The 18139-nt window shown below is 41.0% G+C and overlaps 1 protein-coding gene across 4 annotated transcripts in view; it reads right to left on the minus strand.

Moving 5' to 3' along the window:
* The window catches only part of MBD3 (methyl-CpG binding domain protein 3), a 47017-nt gene extending 29394 nt beyond the window's left edge, over positions 1 to 17623 (minus strand). The window contains exons 1-5 of one of the 4 annotated variants that reach the window (XM_085639107.1): positions 17171 to 17623; positions 15712 to 15732; positions 13776 to 13935; positions 9828 to 9965; positions 1818 to 1908 (exon numbers count right to left, since the gene is read on the minus strand). In XM_085639107.1, the coding sequence (XP_085495233.1) occupies positions 1818 to 1908; positions 9828 to 9965; positions 13776 to 13935; positions 15712 to 15732; positions 17171 to 17280 (520 nt within the window). In that variant the 5' untranslated portion in view covers positions 17281 to 17623. The remainder of the gene's footprint in view (positions 1 to 1817; positions 1909 to 9827; positions 9966 to 13775; positions 13936 to 15711; positions 15733 to 17170) is intronic. The other 3 variants (XM_085639109.1, XM_085639108.1, XM_085639110.1) reach the window with 3 other exon arrangements.
* Between the last annotated feature and the right edge of the window lie 516 nt (positions 17624 to 18139).

Raw genomic sequence — 18139 nt, forward strand, 5'->3', positions numbered from 1 at the left:
TGTGGATCCTGGTATGACCTAATTTGTGGTAATAATTGCCAACGGCTCAGCCGACTGGAAAGACCTGTGTGGGTTTTTCGATGGGCTGAGCAGGTCATGAAGTTGCCACAGCCCAGCTATCAAGAAAGAAGCAAGCTCTACCAAGAGCATCAGGTGCTCCATCACCATTAGGTATAAAGAAGTCTGTGCACCACTTAATATATCCCATTCTCTTTTGGTACCTGAACCATCACCTCCGTAATCCCAGACATAAGAAAGTCAGCGCCAGTAGGAGGCTCAGGTTTTGTGGCCCGAGAATGCCTGACTGGGGAAACTTGGAACCATCTTTATACCTGAAGATGGTGAGTAGAGTGATATAAAAGGGCATATCTCAACCTCAACAAGTTTTTGTGGATGTAGCTTCTTTTTACCAGAACTATTTAGTTACATGACTGGGCACTGAAGTCCCTGAATACCCTAAAGGTGCCACACTAAATTGCATTTCCTAACCCTCTTAACCACTGGAATAGTTCCGACTACTCATCCTCACTGCACTGACTGAGTCAGAAGCCTAAAGGTAATATATAGGCTATCCAACTAGAGAGCACATGCATTGTGGCAACAGTAACTCACAAAGGATTCTGTTAAATAACCACTGACTGCCCAGGATTAGCCTCAAGCAAGGTATGAAATCCTAACCATTTTATAAAAGCTTGAAGCTTAGGTGAACATTACGAAGGAAGACAGAAAAAAATTATATATTAAATATTTTGCTGTTACAACACTTCTTCAGCCTCACTAAAAGAATTATAACTTTATTTAATAGAGCATGTATGCATAAAACTTTAACTTACTGCTAGCATACCCCCACAATCTATGCATCAAAAAAGTCAGCGAGATGGGCCATTGTTTTCAAAGCATAAATAGTGTGGAATAGCGTACGTTGACTGAAAGTAGTTTATCAGCTACAGTGAAGAAGCCCTAACACATTTCAGGATAATTAAGCCCATCAAATTAAATGTTAATTAATGTTCAAATTCTATAAACCCCCTGTAAAACTCTAACCCAGGCCCCATTAGGAAGAGAAGGAATGGTTTCTTTCACAGTGTGCCGGACCATGTGCAAGTATAAAATTGAGGTAGTGGAACGTTATCTAGATATAAGGCCGAGCACCACTGCTTGCTAAAAAGCAGTGACTACTGTCTTGATATCCACTACAACAGGTAAAATCAGTCCATCAATTGTTATCTTACACTGCAACAATAAACATGGTCTTTGGAGACATCATAGGCTTGAAATGGATTTACTGATCGATATCTGTGCGGGAAAGGAAGTCAGAATAAGCTTTTCAATATGTTTTTTGCCCTGTACGGCATCAGGTTTATCTTTTGTCTGCTTTCTCTGCATTCACTACTTCTCTGGGTGATTTCAATAAGAAATAAAACTGGTTTGGTTGTGCAAATAGCACAAGGGGAGTCATATGTGTTGGCATAGTTTCGAGGTCGAAATAAACTGGAAGAGAGTTGCATTATAAAGAAGATTGTCTTTATGAAGAAAAAAACGAATTAATAGGCATGCATATCAATGCAATTAAGAACGAATTAGCAAAGTCAACAGACTGTTGCACTTGCAAACCAAACCGATGTGAAAATATCAGCGATTATGTTGATGCAATATCATAAATATGGGAGTGCAGATGAGTTGCCATAGTGATAGAAAATGTGATTCGGGTTAATCTCATGACTTCACTTTTAAACAGAATTCAATGTGTGTTTTATGCCATTTTGGTGCCTAGATAAAACGGATACGTTGAGAGTTAAGTCACTCCTCTCCATTACCTTGGAGGCCCTTAGGAAGGTCCATTGTTTTCACCAACTCTTCTGCAATATCAAAAGCATTGAGGCCACTCAGTTTCTTCTCCCAGAACAACTGTCAGAGAAATATACAATTATTATATTAGATGCTCATTCCTGCGATGGGCAAATACTTTGAAAACAAAGAATTTCCGTAACTGTAAGAATAGTTTTGAAGAGGTAAAAGCTGAAATAGCCTTTAGGATAGGTATCTGATACTGTGGGGGTTGCTCAAAGTGTTATTTCAAACCCTGTTGTGAGTCTCCCAGTTGAGTGGACTACAATGTTAGAAATCTTGGCACTCTCTTTCTGGTACTCTGATGCTACCCATTTCAAAGCAGAGGCCAACATTTCCCTTAGAACCCATCAACTGCCTCACCCCTCCCCTGCTATCTGCCGTTTGTTTTAGTAGCACAAAAAGAAGAACTAGCAATGCCAATAGGTCTCATCTTTAAAATAAGATTCCTAAGCTATTGATTTAGTCAATTCTTGTTTGCACTGGCACCAGCAAAGATGAGAAACGGGGAAAAAAGGCTACTGGTACATCACGACTCATGAACAGTCAACTTGGAATGCGTTTTGTTTGTAAAAAAAAATAAATCATTTCGGCGTGGCTTCGGCGCCGGGCGAAATGGCCGCTTAAGGGTGGAGCTCCGCCGCACCGGGACGACATTAAGGTTACCTCCTCAGAAGTGCTCACCGTAGCAGTGAAATTCCCGGCTAATACACTAGAGCTTCCGTTAACCCCCTCATGGCTCCCTGAATGCCTTTTAAAGTGACATACACACATTTTCTTCTTCCTGGAGTGTATGTCTTTTGCTGTTGGTTTGTCCTGACTATGGACTTGGTTTTTTTTTTTCTCCCTCACATGCTGCCTGTCATGAGTTTATTATTTCAAGGTTTTGAACGTTGTTTTCTTCAAGGAATCTCTGCTCTTTCATTTTATTGCCACGTGCTTCATTTTTTAGCCTGAATTTTTTCACAGCCATGCCACCTTTTCCAGTATGCTTTTCTCTCTCCTGGATGCAGCTGTTGCCTGATCTAATATGCCTCATTACTTAATCTGCACCTTTATAACCAGTGTCATTTTTGATTATCTACCAAATGGTCAACATATTACCTTTTTCAAGGTCTGAGACTCTACAAGTTGTTGGATTTTATGCGCTAATGTGCTTCTTCTCTTTTTAATCCACGGCTGGTCACACCATTGGTTGTTTCTTCTGGAAAAATTTTAATTCCACTGCTCTTTCGAGGCCTGTGCATCGTTCACTCTACCCATTGGCAGATAGCGCTTTATGGGTAAATTGCGCAAGCCGAAATTTGTTTTTGTTCCATCACGACAAAGACCATTGGTAACTTCCCCAGCTGTGTCATCACCAATCTCCTCCTCTACTACATTGCAGATGGCTGGAGTAACTCCAAATCGTAGTTCCGCATCTTCACAGGCTGCCTCAAGCAAAGCATCTCCTTCCACCTCCTCAAATAAACGTTTGAAACACGATCCTCCATCTCCGGATAAACCTTCATCCCCCATATCAATGGAGCTACTTTTGGAGGAGATACGTGCTTTACGTCCATTTGTGGAGGAAACCAATAATAAGATGCAATTGTTGGAGGACAAATGGTCTACAATGGAAAACAGAGTGACTTCATTGGAATCCCCAATTCCTCAGGTACAGGATAACTCTCAGCAAATCTCTTCCTTAGAGAAAACAGTCCACAGCCTTCAACAACACACTGAAGATTTAGAAAATAGAAATAGGAGGAACAACCTTCGTATTTATGGTTTGCCTGAGTCTCTTGAAGGTGACGACCCCGTATCTTTCTTCTCCTCCTTTCTGTCGAAACTTCTGGATATGCCTCCTACTACTTCACTTAGCATTCAAAGAGCTCATAGGCTTGGCCCTCGTCCACCTCTCTCAACAACTCCAGTTAAACCGCATGGTGTCATTATCCTCTTTTTGAAATTCACCGAACTGCTCTCAGTTCTCTGCAGCTAGATCTAAAAAACAAATTACTTGGCTTGGTCAGAAGGTGTTTTTGTCTCAAGATGTTTTCAATGCCACAGCTTCCAGAAGGAAGGAATTCCAGAATCTTCGTCCACCTCTACGAGCTATTGGCGCTAGATACGGGTTGTTTCATCCCTGTATCTTCAAAGTGACATTCCAAAACCAAACTTTTCAAGATCCTGCAGAACTTAATAATTTTATTCATATCCACACCACTAATGTTATGGATACTACTAATTCTTCAAGTGGTTCTTCACATGGTTGATAATTTAATTTCCTTTCCTACATGAGTTTCTGTAATTGCTCTTTCCATTGGCTATGTCTCTTTCTTGATGTCTCTTCATTGGCCCTGTTAGTTAAATAGTTGCTTCGTTCTTTGATGTTTTTTTTCTTTTCTCTTCTTCCTCATGTTTACCATGTTGCTGGTTATATACTAATCAGTTTTATATACATCTCCATGCATTATATTAACGTTATGGTTCTCTTTATTTTATTCATACAGATGTGTTTATGTCTCTTCATCCGTATGGTCCCTCTTCTACTTCCCTCAAGTCCTGATGAGGTTGGACTCCCCACGTCGGGTGGTTCATTTTGTCCTGCGTTGTCCCTGTCCCATTGTCTGTTCTTTTTCCTCTCAGGTATGTTATCTTCAGTCATCCTTTTTGGATATGTATTGTCTCCTCTTTTTCCTTGTTTCTCTCTCCGTTTCCCCTTTTTCCTCCTTTTTCTTTCTCCTCTAATTGTTCTTTTCCCCTTGCTCGTCTTACCTTATTCTATGTATGACTCCATCACTTGTTGCTCTCTATTTTCCTCTCTTTTTCATTTTTTCCTCTTCTTTCATGATCCTTTTTCTCTTATTTCCATTTTCATTCTCTATGATGTTCCTAGTACTGTAACTTTTGTTGTTGTCAGAATTTTAATGTTTTTGCATTCAGAGTTATCTCCTGGAATGTAAAGGGTTTTATCAATCCTATTAAAAGACAGAGAATACTTTCCCACCTCGCTTCTTATAATCCTGATATAGTCCTCTTGCAGGAGACCCACCTTACAGAAACTGAGTCACTTAAGTTAAGAAGAAGCTGGGTGGGTACGGTCTTATTCTCTCCATCTACTAATAAAAAAAATGGAGTTGTAATTTTATGTCATAAGAAATTAAAATGTAAAGTGTTATCGCAAGAAAATGATGCTGATGGTAGATGGATTTTAGCTAAATTGTCAATTAATTCTGTTCCTTTAACTGTTTTTAATATATATGGTCCTACACATCCCGATTGTTCTTTTTGGCCTTTGATCACTCAAAAATGTATTACATTTCGAGACGATTTGTTTATCCTGGGTGGAGACTGCAACCAAATAGTTGACCCTTATTTGGATCGTAAATCTACAGTTCGTTTTACTCCAAGCAAGACTCACAAGCACTTCCTTGATACTATTTCTCAATCACATCTCATTAATTATTGGCGACTCTCTCATCCCGACACTCAACTACTCCTTTTTCTCTCCCCCTCATTCATCATTTTCTCGTCTAGACTACATCTTTCTTTCTCAATCTTTGTCTCAAAACTTACTCTCTCCATCTATTGAACCTATAGTTATCTCGGATCACGCTCCTATTGTAACAGACCTTGATCTGTCCCCTCCACATCCGAGGTCTTCCCGATGGCGTTTCAATAATTCCTTTCTAACTGATCCAGTTTCCCTCATCTTTTCGCTCCTTCGCAAATGACTTCTTTCTCCTAAATTGTGATTCTAGTACTTCCCCTCATATTCTCTGGGATTCCTTTAAAGCTACTGCACAAGGTTTCATTATAAACTTTGTTTCTAAGAAAAAGAAACGCTTTCTTCAGAAACGGAAAACTGTATTAGCTCAAATTAAACTTTTGGAACACAAATTTTATACTTCTTCACAAACTTCCATTTCACCAGAATTGATACGAGCTAAGCTGGAGTTTAACAAAACCTCGACTGATAATGTTTCTTCAATACTCCTTCGCAGTAGTGCTCGCTTTTATGGTGGTCGAAATAAGGCAGGGAAGCTTCTTGCTAATTATCTTAAAACTCGCAAAGAACGTACCTTTATTGATTAGATTTATTCCTCTGATAACTCCCTTCTTCATAACGATCAAGCAATACTCGATGAATTTAAACTTTATCAAAATCTTTATACACCAGAATCTCCCCCCACTCCTTCTCTTATTCAGACTTATCTTAACCAAATCCCTCCTCCTCCTTCTCATCTTAATTTCCTTGATCTCGAAAAGGACCTTTCCCTTACTGAACTTTCCAACGCTTTAAATACCCTTACTAAGGGTAAATCCCCCGGTCCGGACGTTTTCTCAGTTGAATTTTATTTGCACTTATCTGATTTGTTACTCCCTAAACTGTTAACACTTTTTAACTCATTTTATTCATCTGGTAAGACAGAAGGTACTTTTCAAGAGGCAACCATCTGCCTTATTCCCAAAGATGGTCGAGATCCTAAATTTTGCAAAAACTATCGCCCGCTCTCTTTAGTTAACGTTGATTATAAATTATTTGCTAAGCTGCTTGCTTTACGTTTAGATCCCATCATGCCCCATCTTATTGGGAAGGAGCAATGTGGTTTTGTCATGGGTAGACTAACTTCCGACAATTGTCGTCTTTTTCTCAATGTCTTAAATAAAGTCTCTTCCCTCTCTATTCCCCTAGCCGCTATATCTGTTGACGCAGAGAAACCTTTTGATAGGGTCGACTGGTCCTTTCTGTTTGCGTCTTTACGCTGGCATGGTTTTGGTCCTAAGTTTGTATCATTTGATTCTTTATTATATTCTGCTCCCAAAGCCTCGGTTCTTGTTAATGGTCGCGTTTTATCTTCCTTTCCTCTCCAACGTGGCGTTCGTCATGGTTGTCCCTTATCCCCCCTTCTCTTCGTTTTAGCTCTTGAACCCTTTTTGACTTGACTATCCGTAACAATGATTCTATTTCCGGTTTTCCTTATGGTGATCACCAATTGAAACTTTCTGCTTATGCGGACGGCATCCTTTTATTCATTTCTGCTCCCGAGATTTCTATCCCCCCTTTACTTCTCGAATTTAATTCTTTTTCGCAGGTTTCTGGCTACAAGATTAACTCTGACAAGACTGAAATCCTCCCGCTCACGAAATTCTGTCTTCCCCATTTCTTCTCTTCTACTGGTTTTGACTGGAATAGTTCAAAAATTAAGTACCTAGGCATTTGGTTCTCCAATTCTATTACCTCTTCTATTAAACTGAATAGGTCTGCTGCCCTTTCTCGAATTGAGAAATTATTTACCTCTTGGAATCCCCTTTATCCTTTCCTGGTGGGGCAGGCTGGATTCGATTAGGATGATGATCGCCCCTATTTTAATTTATATTCTCTCCATGCTTCCCGTTCATATCCCCTCTATTCACTTTAAACGTATTGATTTGTGTCTCTCTAGATTCCTTTGGCATAATAAAAAATCCAGAATAGCCCCATCTTCTCTTCGGAAGTCAAAATCTAATGGCGGTGTGAATTTCCCAGATTTTCGTCTTTATCATAAATATGGCTCGCCTCGGACCTTTCCTCTTTTTCCCCTCTTTGGCTCCACATTGAACAATCCTTATTATTACCCTTTTCCTTCAAAGAAGTTATACGTTTTTCTGCTAAGACTTCTCATACTTCCCCCCCTTGTTTCGTCATACTGGTCTCCTCCTGAAACCTTTAGTTCATCCCTCTATCGTTTCCTGTGCATCTTTTTTAGATTCTCCTATTTGGCATAATTCGCTTATCCTACTTAACAACAGACCGATTTTTTGGAACGCTTGGAGGTCAAAAGGTATTTTATGGGTTAATCAGCTTTTTGATGGCATTTCTCCTTGCTCTTTTCCTCAATTTCAATCCTTGTTTCACTGTTCTCGCTCCTTTTTACAGAGATTTACTACTCTTATGGCACTTATTCTTGACATCTATTATTCCCTCCCTCGTTCTTCTTTATCTGATATCCCAAACCCTCTTCTAAATATACTTCTTACTCTCCCCAAAGGCTCTTATATACAATTTTTATTCTGCCCCTATTCCTGATTGCACCAAGTCCAAATTGGAACTTTCTTGGGAATCGGATCTTGGATGTGAATGGCCTACTACTTTTTGGGATAAACTCTGGTCCAGATCCTTAAAAATGTCTTGCTCTGCTTCTCTTTCCCAATCTCTGTTTTTCCTCTATCATAGACTTTATCTCTCCCCTGTCTCCCTTGCTCGTTTTTCTTCTACTGCTGACTCGAACTGTTGGACCTGTGGCTCTTCTAATGCTGACCTTTTTTATCTCCTCTTTCTCTGTCCTTCAGTCTCCAAATTTTGGGAGAAAGTTTGGGCCTACATTTCTCGTTTGTTTACAATCTCCATTCCTTATTCTATACCTCTTCTCTTTGCTGGTAGTCTTTCCGATTCTTTAGCTCTCCCTCCACATGACCATAGTCTTTTTGACCTCATGCTTGCTTTGGCTTTTCAACACATTTCCTTAAATTGGAAAAATATTGACAAACTGTCTATACAGCATTGGTGGAACACACTTTGTCATTTCCATAGACTTAATGTTGCTTTTGCTTTTTCTTGCAAACCACTCATGAATCGGGATCTATTGTGGTTGCCCCTTACCACCTATTTGGACCGAATTGTTTAAAAAAAAGTCTCTGCATATAACTTCTGAAAATTTCGAACCCCCTTGAACAGATTTTGTCTCTCTTATCCACCCTTTTAAGGTATTATATATATTGTTATACTCATTGATGTATTTATATTTATTTATGCATTTACAGTATTTTTATCTAGTATATTTTTCTGCTTTCTTTCTTTATATTATAGTATTAGTTTCTTCCTTTCCCCTCTTCCCCCCCTTTCCCTTCTATAAACCCCATAAATTGCTTGTACTCTTTTCTTCCAGTCATCAGCTAATTATATGCACCATCTGGGAAGCTTTATTTTTTTTTATACGAATAGCATTCCAAGGTGGTCGCTGGTGCCTCTCCATGCATGTCCTGAAAGGCGCAACTAGTTATTTTGGCAGGTAATGTATCATTTAAGGATTTAATATGGACAAAAGCCATTTTAGACTGGTAAATAAAAGAGCATCAAGAAAGTGAACAGCCTCGTAGGAGGATGCTAATATGAAGAATTAATAAAAACAAAAAAGAGAGAGGGATTAAAAAGAAGGCAGTGGGGTTAGTATTGAAGTTGGGGAGGGTAAATGTTGAGCAGGACTGTTAGCTGTTTGGTAGCAGTGTGCAGCTGTTGCAAAAACAATTGTGCAAAAATACCGAGTAAAAAAATAACAGCCAAAGAAGCCTGAGGGCTAAAAGACAATGAAATAATTTATAGGTACCTAATATCTCCAGCAAAAGGACACAAATGATTCAATCAAAATGACAGTAAAGAAACGGTATTATCAATGGCTAAACAAAGAGCAAGAATGGGTAGGAAAGCCATCCGATCAAAGAACGCCAGCTAATCATGAGAAAGAGGGCTGACCCAAAACCCACCCTAATTATAATTGTACTGTAAACACGTCTTCTACCACCAACAGCTAAAGCCATACGCAGATGAGACCTAACAAAAACGACGGAAACAACTGTCGCTCTGGAGCATTGCAGGACTACAGAATGTTAGGCTGCTTTTAAACAAGTCTTCTTTTATTTTCCGCTATCAATGTATTCCGTTTTAAAAAGTGAAAATAAAAAAGGGTCTTTCCAGCAACGTTGCTCAGTGCATTTTAAACCTCTTTGTAATTTTGGATTTTCTTTGGTATATTTGTACCTTTACAAAAGAATTGTTTTCGTTATTGGCTTCTCTTGGTTGATAAAGTTGTTAAGGAATCCAACAAATGGGAGAGCATACAATGTTTAAGAGGACGCAGAAGCGCTATTTCAGAGGGGAACAAAAACCCACAAACGGCAGCCTGCATACTACTGCGCTTATAAACTCTCCGTAAGCAGGCATGAGGAGCGCTTACCTGGCGCGGCTGGTCCACAGCTTTCTGGGGATCACTCTTCACCTTGTTGCTGGGGTGGTTGGTGACCTTAGTGACAGGCTGCTTGAAGATGGAAGCCGTCTGTCTCACAGGGAGAGCAGTGTTCAAATCAGGTTTACCCTAGAAAACAGAACTTTTCATTAATACTAGCAGAATGCAGCAGTTGCATAAAATTGTTCTTTAAATCATGCTTTCAGGCAAACAAACAGTTGCAGCCCGCACGAACTTCACCTTGTGAGATAGTGATAAATCTCCACAGATTTTTTCCGTGTGCACTTCTGTAGAGAATCTGTATTAATACTCGCCAAAATAACCATGCTGATCGGTTAATTCGATACACAACATTGGTGAAAATGTCTACCTATTAACTAAAGCTAGCATACTCCAACCTCATCTCAAGGTTTGTCCATATACCTTGTCAATGGAAAGACAAAAATGCTTTCCCAGAAAGGTGCATACCCTTGTAAATCAAAACTACCACTGCTTCTACCAAATATAGAATGGGCATTGCCAGTGGGACCTTAACTGACCACAGAATACAGGCGTGAAATCCCCTGAACGCAAGGGCAGCGGTTACTCTACCACAATTCTACACACTAACAAGCCACACAGACTATATAGTTATGTACAGTGCAAACATCAACAACTGACCCACTTCTTAAGATTGATAGTTAAATTAGACTGATGTTCTTAAGCACTATCAATGAAGAGCATTGTCCTTTAGCACAGGACCAATCAACTCAAACATGGAGCGCTATGCCTTTCAATTGCGTTCAATGTGTGCCCAGTTTCATCACTCTGTATTTTTTGTGGTAGATTTTTATTTCTTTTAATTTAACTGTGCTACTGCCACTCTGACCCTCAGGGCTGGTTGACAAAGGTATTTTATTAAAACCATGCAATGGTATTTTGTGCTTTTTGCCCATATTGCTAGAAATTAAAATATAAACCTTTAGAATTAAAAAAAAAAAACATAGCTACGGGTAAGCATAAAATGTAGCTTTGTGTGTGCCACAAGTCAGTGAGACAATTCATGCTCTACAATTTAAACAAAATACATTCATTTAGAATCCCCACCTCCTCATTTTCAAAAAGCGTTGTGGGAAAAAAACAGATCTGCAATTTGCAGCACCATGGATTAACGCAGCTGTCTAGACTTTCTCCCTTCAGGAAGGGGGGGAAGGGGGGGGTCAAAAAATGAAAATCACCCAAGTGGATGATAACAACATCTGTTCACAGCACCACCCAGCCACAATATTACAGCAGCTCGTAGTTTATAAACAGTGCATAGTCCCAATTTCCGTAGAAATTAACTCGTGATTGTTTGGCGCAAACCCAAATGGTTCGAATAAGCAAGTTAACAATTTAGGGTAAGAGTTTGAACCTGGCCAAAAGAGTGCCCATTGTTGGAATCCATGTTAACACACTCAGTGGCAATGTCAATCTTTTTTTTGTTAAACTTCATTTAGAAGTTTGTATGCTTGAGACATACACAGAAACCACAGAACATTGCTAGCAACAGCAACTGATGCTCAGTCACCACCAGTAGCAAAGCTTGCCCTGCTATCTACTTTCAACCTGCATACCGTTAATGAAGCCGACAACAAAAAAGACAAAATGATTTCCACTGTTGTGAAAAAAGCATTAAGACCAGATGGGACAGAGAAGCAAATGTTACAATGACCCAAACTGAATGGCACCCATTTTTGCTGGGCCAGAATGAGTCGATCTATCTAACCATTACTTGAACTTGCAACTGTCAGGTCACAAACAGATCAACAACTTAACACTTAATTTGGACAGCAGTAGCCTAGGTTGTCTAGCACTGGATAAACACACCAGATAACTATTCGTATCATAAGAGTGCAGGACTGGTACCAAGATGACTAGAGGATGCAGAACAGGTTAAAAAGAGCTCCTAAGCGCAGTGTATGCACCAATAGAAAGTGGAACGTGATGGGCGACGGACGGACTGCACTGAAATGTATAATGGGCAGTTTTAGGTGTGGTTGGCGGAGGGTATAAAGACGCAAATCCTAAGTTCCTTCAACAACAGAGATGGCTGAGAAAATGGTGGCAGACTATTTTAGTGCTTTTTCTTAGCACTGGAATACTCTGTGCTCTTACTGTGGAAAAGGGTAGCTACCGTTACCCTGCAGACACTGGAAAAATGTAGAGAGAAAAAACCTTCAACATTTGCTATTCTTGCCAAATCGATTTGTCTAAAACTGTAAATGTGCAATTTACAACGTGTTACTTATCTAGTACTGCATTTTGAGACGAAGTGCAGCTGCATTCCTATCCAATGGTTTCATCAAACGCTGTTAGGCATAGGGTGGGTGCCTTTTCAAATTACCCTAACACTTCCTACTTCAAATCCACTCTAAAAAAAATACTTCAGGCACACATCTTCTAATTTTCGACCCATCTCTAATCCCTCATTATTGTGTAAATGCATAGGAAGGAAACCCTTCAATAAAATGCTGGCATCCATGAAAGGAAATGGTCTTCTCCCGAGCTAACAAAGTAGATTCAGTTCAATTGTGGTACCAATCTAGGTACTGCAAAAGAATGAAAGGCAGAGCCTGTTCCGGAGAAGCTAAATGGAGACCATTTTGAGTCAGCATAACTCTGCTGCCACCCCATCCACAGGTATCATCCACCACGCCTTAGGTGCCTTTCAGGGATAAAGTAAGACTTCTCATTTCTAACCCACTCCAAAGAAACAATACTTCTATCCAACACATCCAATTTAATTTTTAGCCCATATCAAAATTATTGGGCAAATGCATACAAAGGTCAGCCTTCATCCAAATCTTGATAGCCATCTAAGTAGATTCTGCTGGATTGAGTCGCCACAATTGCCCATATTGTCACCTAGTACAACTTCAAAACCACAGCTGACAAATGGAAGCGCAAAACTTCAGCTAAAATAGCTCTCTTCGGACTTGGACACAGAGCGTCACTCTACTTTGCTGTAGGGACTATTCAATGGGGGAACAGAGGATTCTCTCGACTGGACATTCACATAAAAGCCTGTTAGATTTCTTAGCATGGATTCTCCTTTCCTCCAAACTAGCAGGCCAACCCACTGCTTTTCAACACGCACCTCTACACACTACTGGACCTTATTAGCTCCTTCAATTTGCCACAGACATTGGCCAGAGGTACTTTAGTTCCACAGTAGCCAAAGAATCCACAGCTTTAGGATTGCTCTCCTTATCAAAAACTAACATTCTTAGCTGGAAAACACACTGAATGGAACACATCCAATTTCCGGTGAATGCAAAACAGTCTGACCCCAATCACGCCTGTAAATTTAATGGCCACCACTGGAATGGCACCAGCACGTTGACTGCCACCCAAGTAACTTTTTAACCCTTGGATCGGATATTTTAAGATTCAGACATTTAGATTTTCCCAATAACATCACACACAAAGACAAATGAAACAAGCATGTGTGTGTTGGGACAATTCACCAAGAATCAAACTGGAGTAGAATACCCAGAAACCCTAACGGGTGCCGAAAGTCAGACATCACAAACACTGGACTGCGCTGTGTAAACAGGTTTAAAGTTCAAGTTGCTTTGTTTATGCGTTAAAAAAAAAAAGTCACATCACTGTTTCATAATTATTCTTTTATATTTCAATATTTCTATTGGATTATTTCAAATCAACATTTCGAAATGCAATAAGTTTGCCATAATTCTGCCTCTCGCCTTTCTGGCGGGGAGGGGGAGGTTAGTCCATTGTATAGTCTACTGAAGCATCTAACACTGTTTGAGCTGGCTGACTACAACAAGCCTTAGGCAGGAGCACAAACCTATGTTAGTAAGGTTACACGAGCCAGAACAAGTGGAAACAACCTGCCATACGCTGACTAACTAATACAGGTGTGCAACAGAGTCATATCCCATGGCTGGTTCTTACTTTCACTTGATTTGTGCCGTCGTAACGCATCCTCTGACGAGTCTTGTTAACCTTGCTCATTAGCATCTTTCCCGTCCGAAAGTCAAAAGTGCCCAGATCCATGGAGTTACCAAGGTAACGTGCTAACTGGGGTTTGCTGCGAAACTTCTTCCCACTAGGGCTAACAGAGAAAGAGACATCAAGTTATAGACAGATAAACATAGCATACTCTTGAATATACACCGATTTCCAGGGGGCAGGATTTTTTCAGTTACACTCATCAGCTGGGCAAAGAGTTTATCCGATATGACATGGGGACAGCTAACATGGGTTAGGTGTTGGCAATTACAAGAACCACACCACCATTCACCTCCACCCCTCCCGAACAAGGGTACAACCAGATATGGTATCTTACTTCATCGAGCCCCTTAAATATTCTGGAATCAAGTAAAAAACAAAAATATTGTGATCACTGCTGCCCGTAGAACACTAAGATGTGCATTGAATAAAGTAGCAAAACATACTAACTTTATTATAAAATAAACAAAATCATCTGCTTGGGAATAGGTTTCGGAAGAGGCAAGAAGCAGTTGCAAAGAGAAATATTGATATGCATGTGGTTTAAAAAATGTAAACGAAATATTTAGCAAAGATTGCAAACAAAATATGAAATGATTAATTGCTGACAAAAAGCAAAAGAACAAAAACTAAAATACAGGATTTTAAATAAAAAGTGCAGTCAGCTACGGAACTTCATAAGTTAACACACCGAAGACAACACATTTCAGTCTAGAAGATGTACCTTGGTGCTACAGACTTCCTTGGGGTAGAAATGAGCACTAAAAATGACGGACCAACTCTCAGTTACAAAAATAGTTATACGTGCAGAAAGAATTTCAACCTATACCTTGAGTGGTTTGAAAAACATCAGCTACTGTGGTTCACATTAGGCAGAATTGATGTGCTCACGTGACAGAGCTGTTTACAACAAATCATGTCTCTAACAAAGGACAATTAAAAAAAAAACTGTGCGCACAGACAGGCTGGAGAAAAGGACATCTTCAAAAGTGCAGATAAATAAGCAGAGAATGCAAGCACCCTGGTAGAGCTTTCCCTTTCTTCAATTCAATACACTTAAATTAATTCAACCATAACAACAGTCTCCTTGGGAGCAGGGTTGTCACCGTGAAAACTACAACTTAGCTGTTCAGCAGTGGTCATGTGCAAATGTTTTGATTACTGGTGAATCACATAATGCTATCATATTTCACTAAGATGGAGGGAGCGCTGTGGGGTGAAGTAGGACTACTCAAACATATTATTCTATATTCCGGAATAAAACATAATATAACATTAAGAACTATTGAGCAGATATCAGCAAGATGAGATAAGTATAAGACTTCAAAGGGAACTGCTAGCAGCACCCTTGAGCCAAGACGACACTGTTCACTACCACTGGAGCTCATAGTATATAGGTAATACAAAGCTACAGTGTGTCTACTGAGCAGAAGTATAGATCACAGTGAATTTACATCTTCAAACATCTGGTAAATTAAATGCTTGCTTACACCGCACAACTGTATGTATCTATTGTCTGTCTCTGCAGCTGCACGTGTACTGTGCAAGAGATGACTGGATGTGAAAAGCACATAAATATCTGGATCTCAATGTGCAGACACAGGTAACCTCCTCTAACGGAGTTTAGCTGTGATATCCACTTGAAAAGAACTTGTGATGTGCACAGGAGACGACAGTGTGTAGCAAGTGAACCTGACATTTTGCCAGTGATAAATTAAAACCACTGGTGGGAGCTAATTTAATAAGTATAGAGATTTGCACAAAACATTTAACCAAGTGTTTCATTTTAGCTGCTCTATGAATATAAATTAAAAAATGCAACTTAGAAAAAAGAACGAACAATATGTAAACAATGTATGAATGGGAGCCTTTTCTTTACCTGCTTGTAAACCCTGCATCTCTGTGCCCCAAGCAAACAAGGATGGAGGAAACAAAAGGAAAAAGAAAAGTTTAAAAAAAATAAAATGCGAAGTTTTGTGACATTTCTACACATCAGAATACACACAGACGAATATAAAAAAGCATTTGTGTGCTTTCTGCAACAAAGCCCCATTATTTTGATACCGCATCATATCAATCACAATTTTTCTCTCGCATCATTTTCTTTGGCTGGACATTATGGTCTGTGTACAGCAACCTGCCGTCAGACTGCCGGGTCCCATTTTATCATTAAGCGTACATTGTAAGGCCTACGCTATGGCTTAATATAACCAAAAACGTGAATAAGTTAAAGTATGAAAATAGCCTGAGATCCCACTCGTAAAACAGTTAGCAATCTAATTGCATTTAACTAAGAGCAGCACCTTGGACTTGAAGCAACAAATCCAGTTCAATTCATTAAATCATGAAAGCAATGAGTTTTCCTGATGGCCCACAGAGGTGGTAAAGCTCTCAAGCAGCAGATCGTGGCACCCATGACTGTAGTCAGGGAACAGTTCTAAGAGCTTCAAGTTGAACCATGGGTAAACTCGTCAGAGGCCGAATTCCTAACAATGTGTCTCTGGGGTCCGAACAGTTCTCGTTGGGGCAAGGGCGTTGCGGGGATCGCCGTCCTTTAGGAAGTGGTGACAGAAGTCAATATCCTCCCCACTCAACCCTGGTTAGATTAATCCTTGCTCAACTAAAGTTGTCTGTGTATGGACTGGGTGTGTTTAACAGTTTAGCGACAGTTCGAGTTTACACCAGGTAGGATAAAACCAGTCCTCTTTAGCAGGGCAGGATCTCATTAGCTCTTATTTGTCTGGGGTGACATGAAAACACCCTCAACAAATAATATAAGCTGTGTTCCCACTAAGGACATCAGACCACCCCGGGCTACATTACATCACACCTTCATTCCCTCGAGCAATGAAAGCCATGCAAGCAGGTTCATCCAGCGTATTTGTTCTACGCCGGGTGAAGTCAGAGGGGCATTTACTTGCCCCCGGGGATCAGGCCTTCAGGGGTGAGAAGATCAAGCTTTCCACCCCAGTGAAATCAACCACACCTCCTCCTCCCTCCTGTGGGACAACAGATCAGCATGTACAAGCTTTCTCAACCCCTACATACACTGTCATACAATATTTTTTTCACACAAGTGAAGTCAGGTAAATAAATCTCTGCACACTCGTGTAGAACAGGATCACTTCGTCCCACCCCGTTTAGCAACCCCCTAAAAGCCCAGGCCAGTAATTCATTCTCCATAACCCATGTGAGGCCAGACAGATCTGCAACCTGCAGCCAGCCCCCCATCCTCCGAGCGGTGTCTGATCGTCTTGCTGTCCGGGTGGGATGGCATCAGCCTGTGAAGAGAGTGGGTGGGTTGCGCCCCCCGTGCTGCCGCGGCCCCGCACATTCACCTATAGTAATAGACATCGCTCTTGCCGGTGGACAGACCCGTCTTTCTGGTCACTTCTTCCCTTTTCCAGCCCTGTGGGAGAGCAGAGCACTCCCACCTCTTCCTCTCCATCCCGGCGGCCTCCAGGGCTGCGTCCGCGGCTCCCTCCTGGGGAGAGTCTCCGGCCTGATCTCCGTCTTCAGCGGTACACGGGGAAGGATCACCGTTTCGGCCGTGCACCAGCCTTTGCAGTCCTGACAGCGACAAGCCCCTGATCACACCGTCCCCGGGCCCCTGACAGACGATCCCCGTAAACCTCTCCACACTGCCGCCGTCTCCGCCCTCACACCGCCCCCTGTAACTCCCTCACTCCGCCCTCGCAGCGCTCCTGCTGTTCCCACCGCCCCGCCACTCCTCTCAACGGTGCCGGCTCTCCACACACCGGCAACGGCCCTCCCCTCACACCGCCCCGCTCCCCGCCTCTCGCCGCCTCCTGCTCCGCCCCCCGCGCCCACCTCTACTTCCCGCCTACTCTAACGGCAGGCCTTTGGCGGGTCATCTCGAGCCCTTGGCCGCCATCTTTCAACTTGTATTTTCCATTGCGATTTGTTCGAAGGTATAAGAGTATTGGAAACTGAATCATCGGCCTCTCTCTATACATATTGACTAATAAACGACGTGCATTTTTAAATATGCCTGTTCACAATTTAACGTTGTAAAAGTGTATATTACTTTAACATAAATATTGCTTTTTATCATAGAACAGGTTGATATTTTGTGAATGTTTCTTTTCGTTTCTATTTTTTTTTTAAAACGAACAATATTAATTTTACTGCTGTAAAGTGTTACTTTCCATGTCAACGACGCCTGGTAGGACATGGCCGATCGTTTCTTCTTTTTATTGGCTGCCTTGTCGTTTCTTGTCCGCTTTTTGTTTCTGACAAAGTATCACGCCCCCTGCCGAGCACAATTGAGCAGCTGCAACAAAAGC

This window comes from Triturus cristatus, chromosome 12, assembly GCF_964204655.1.
Source record: "Triturus cristatus chromosome 12, aTriCri1.1, whole genome shotgun sequence".
Taxonomy (NCBI): Eukaryota; Metazoa; Chordata; class Amphibia; order Caudata; family Salamandridae; genus Triturus; species Triturus cristatus.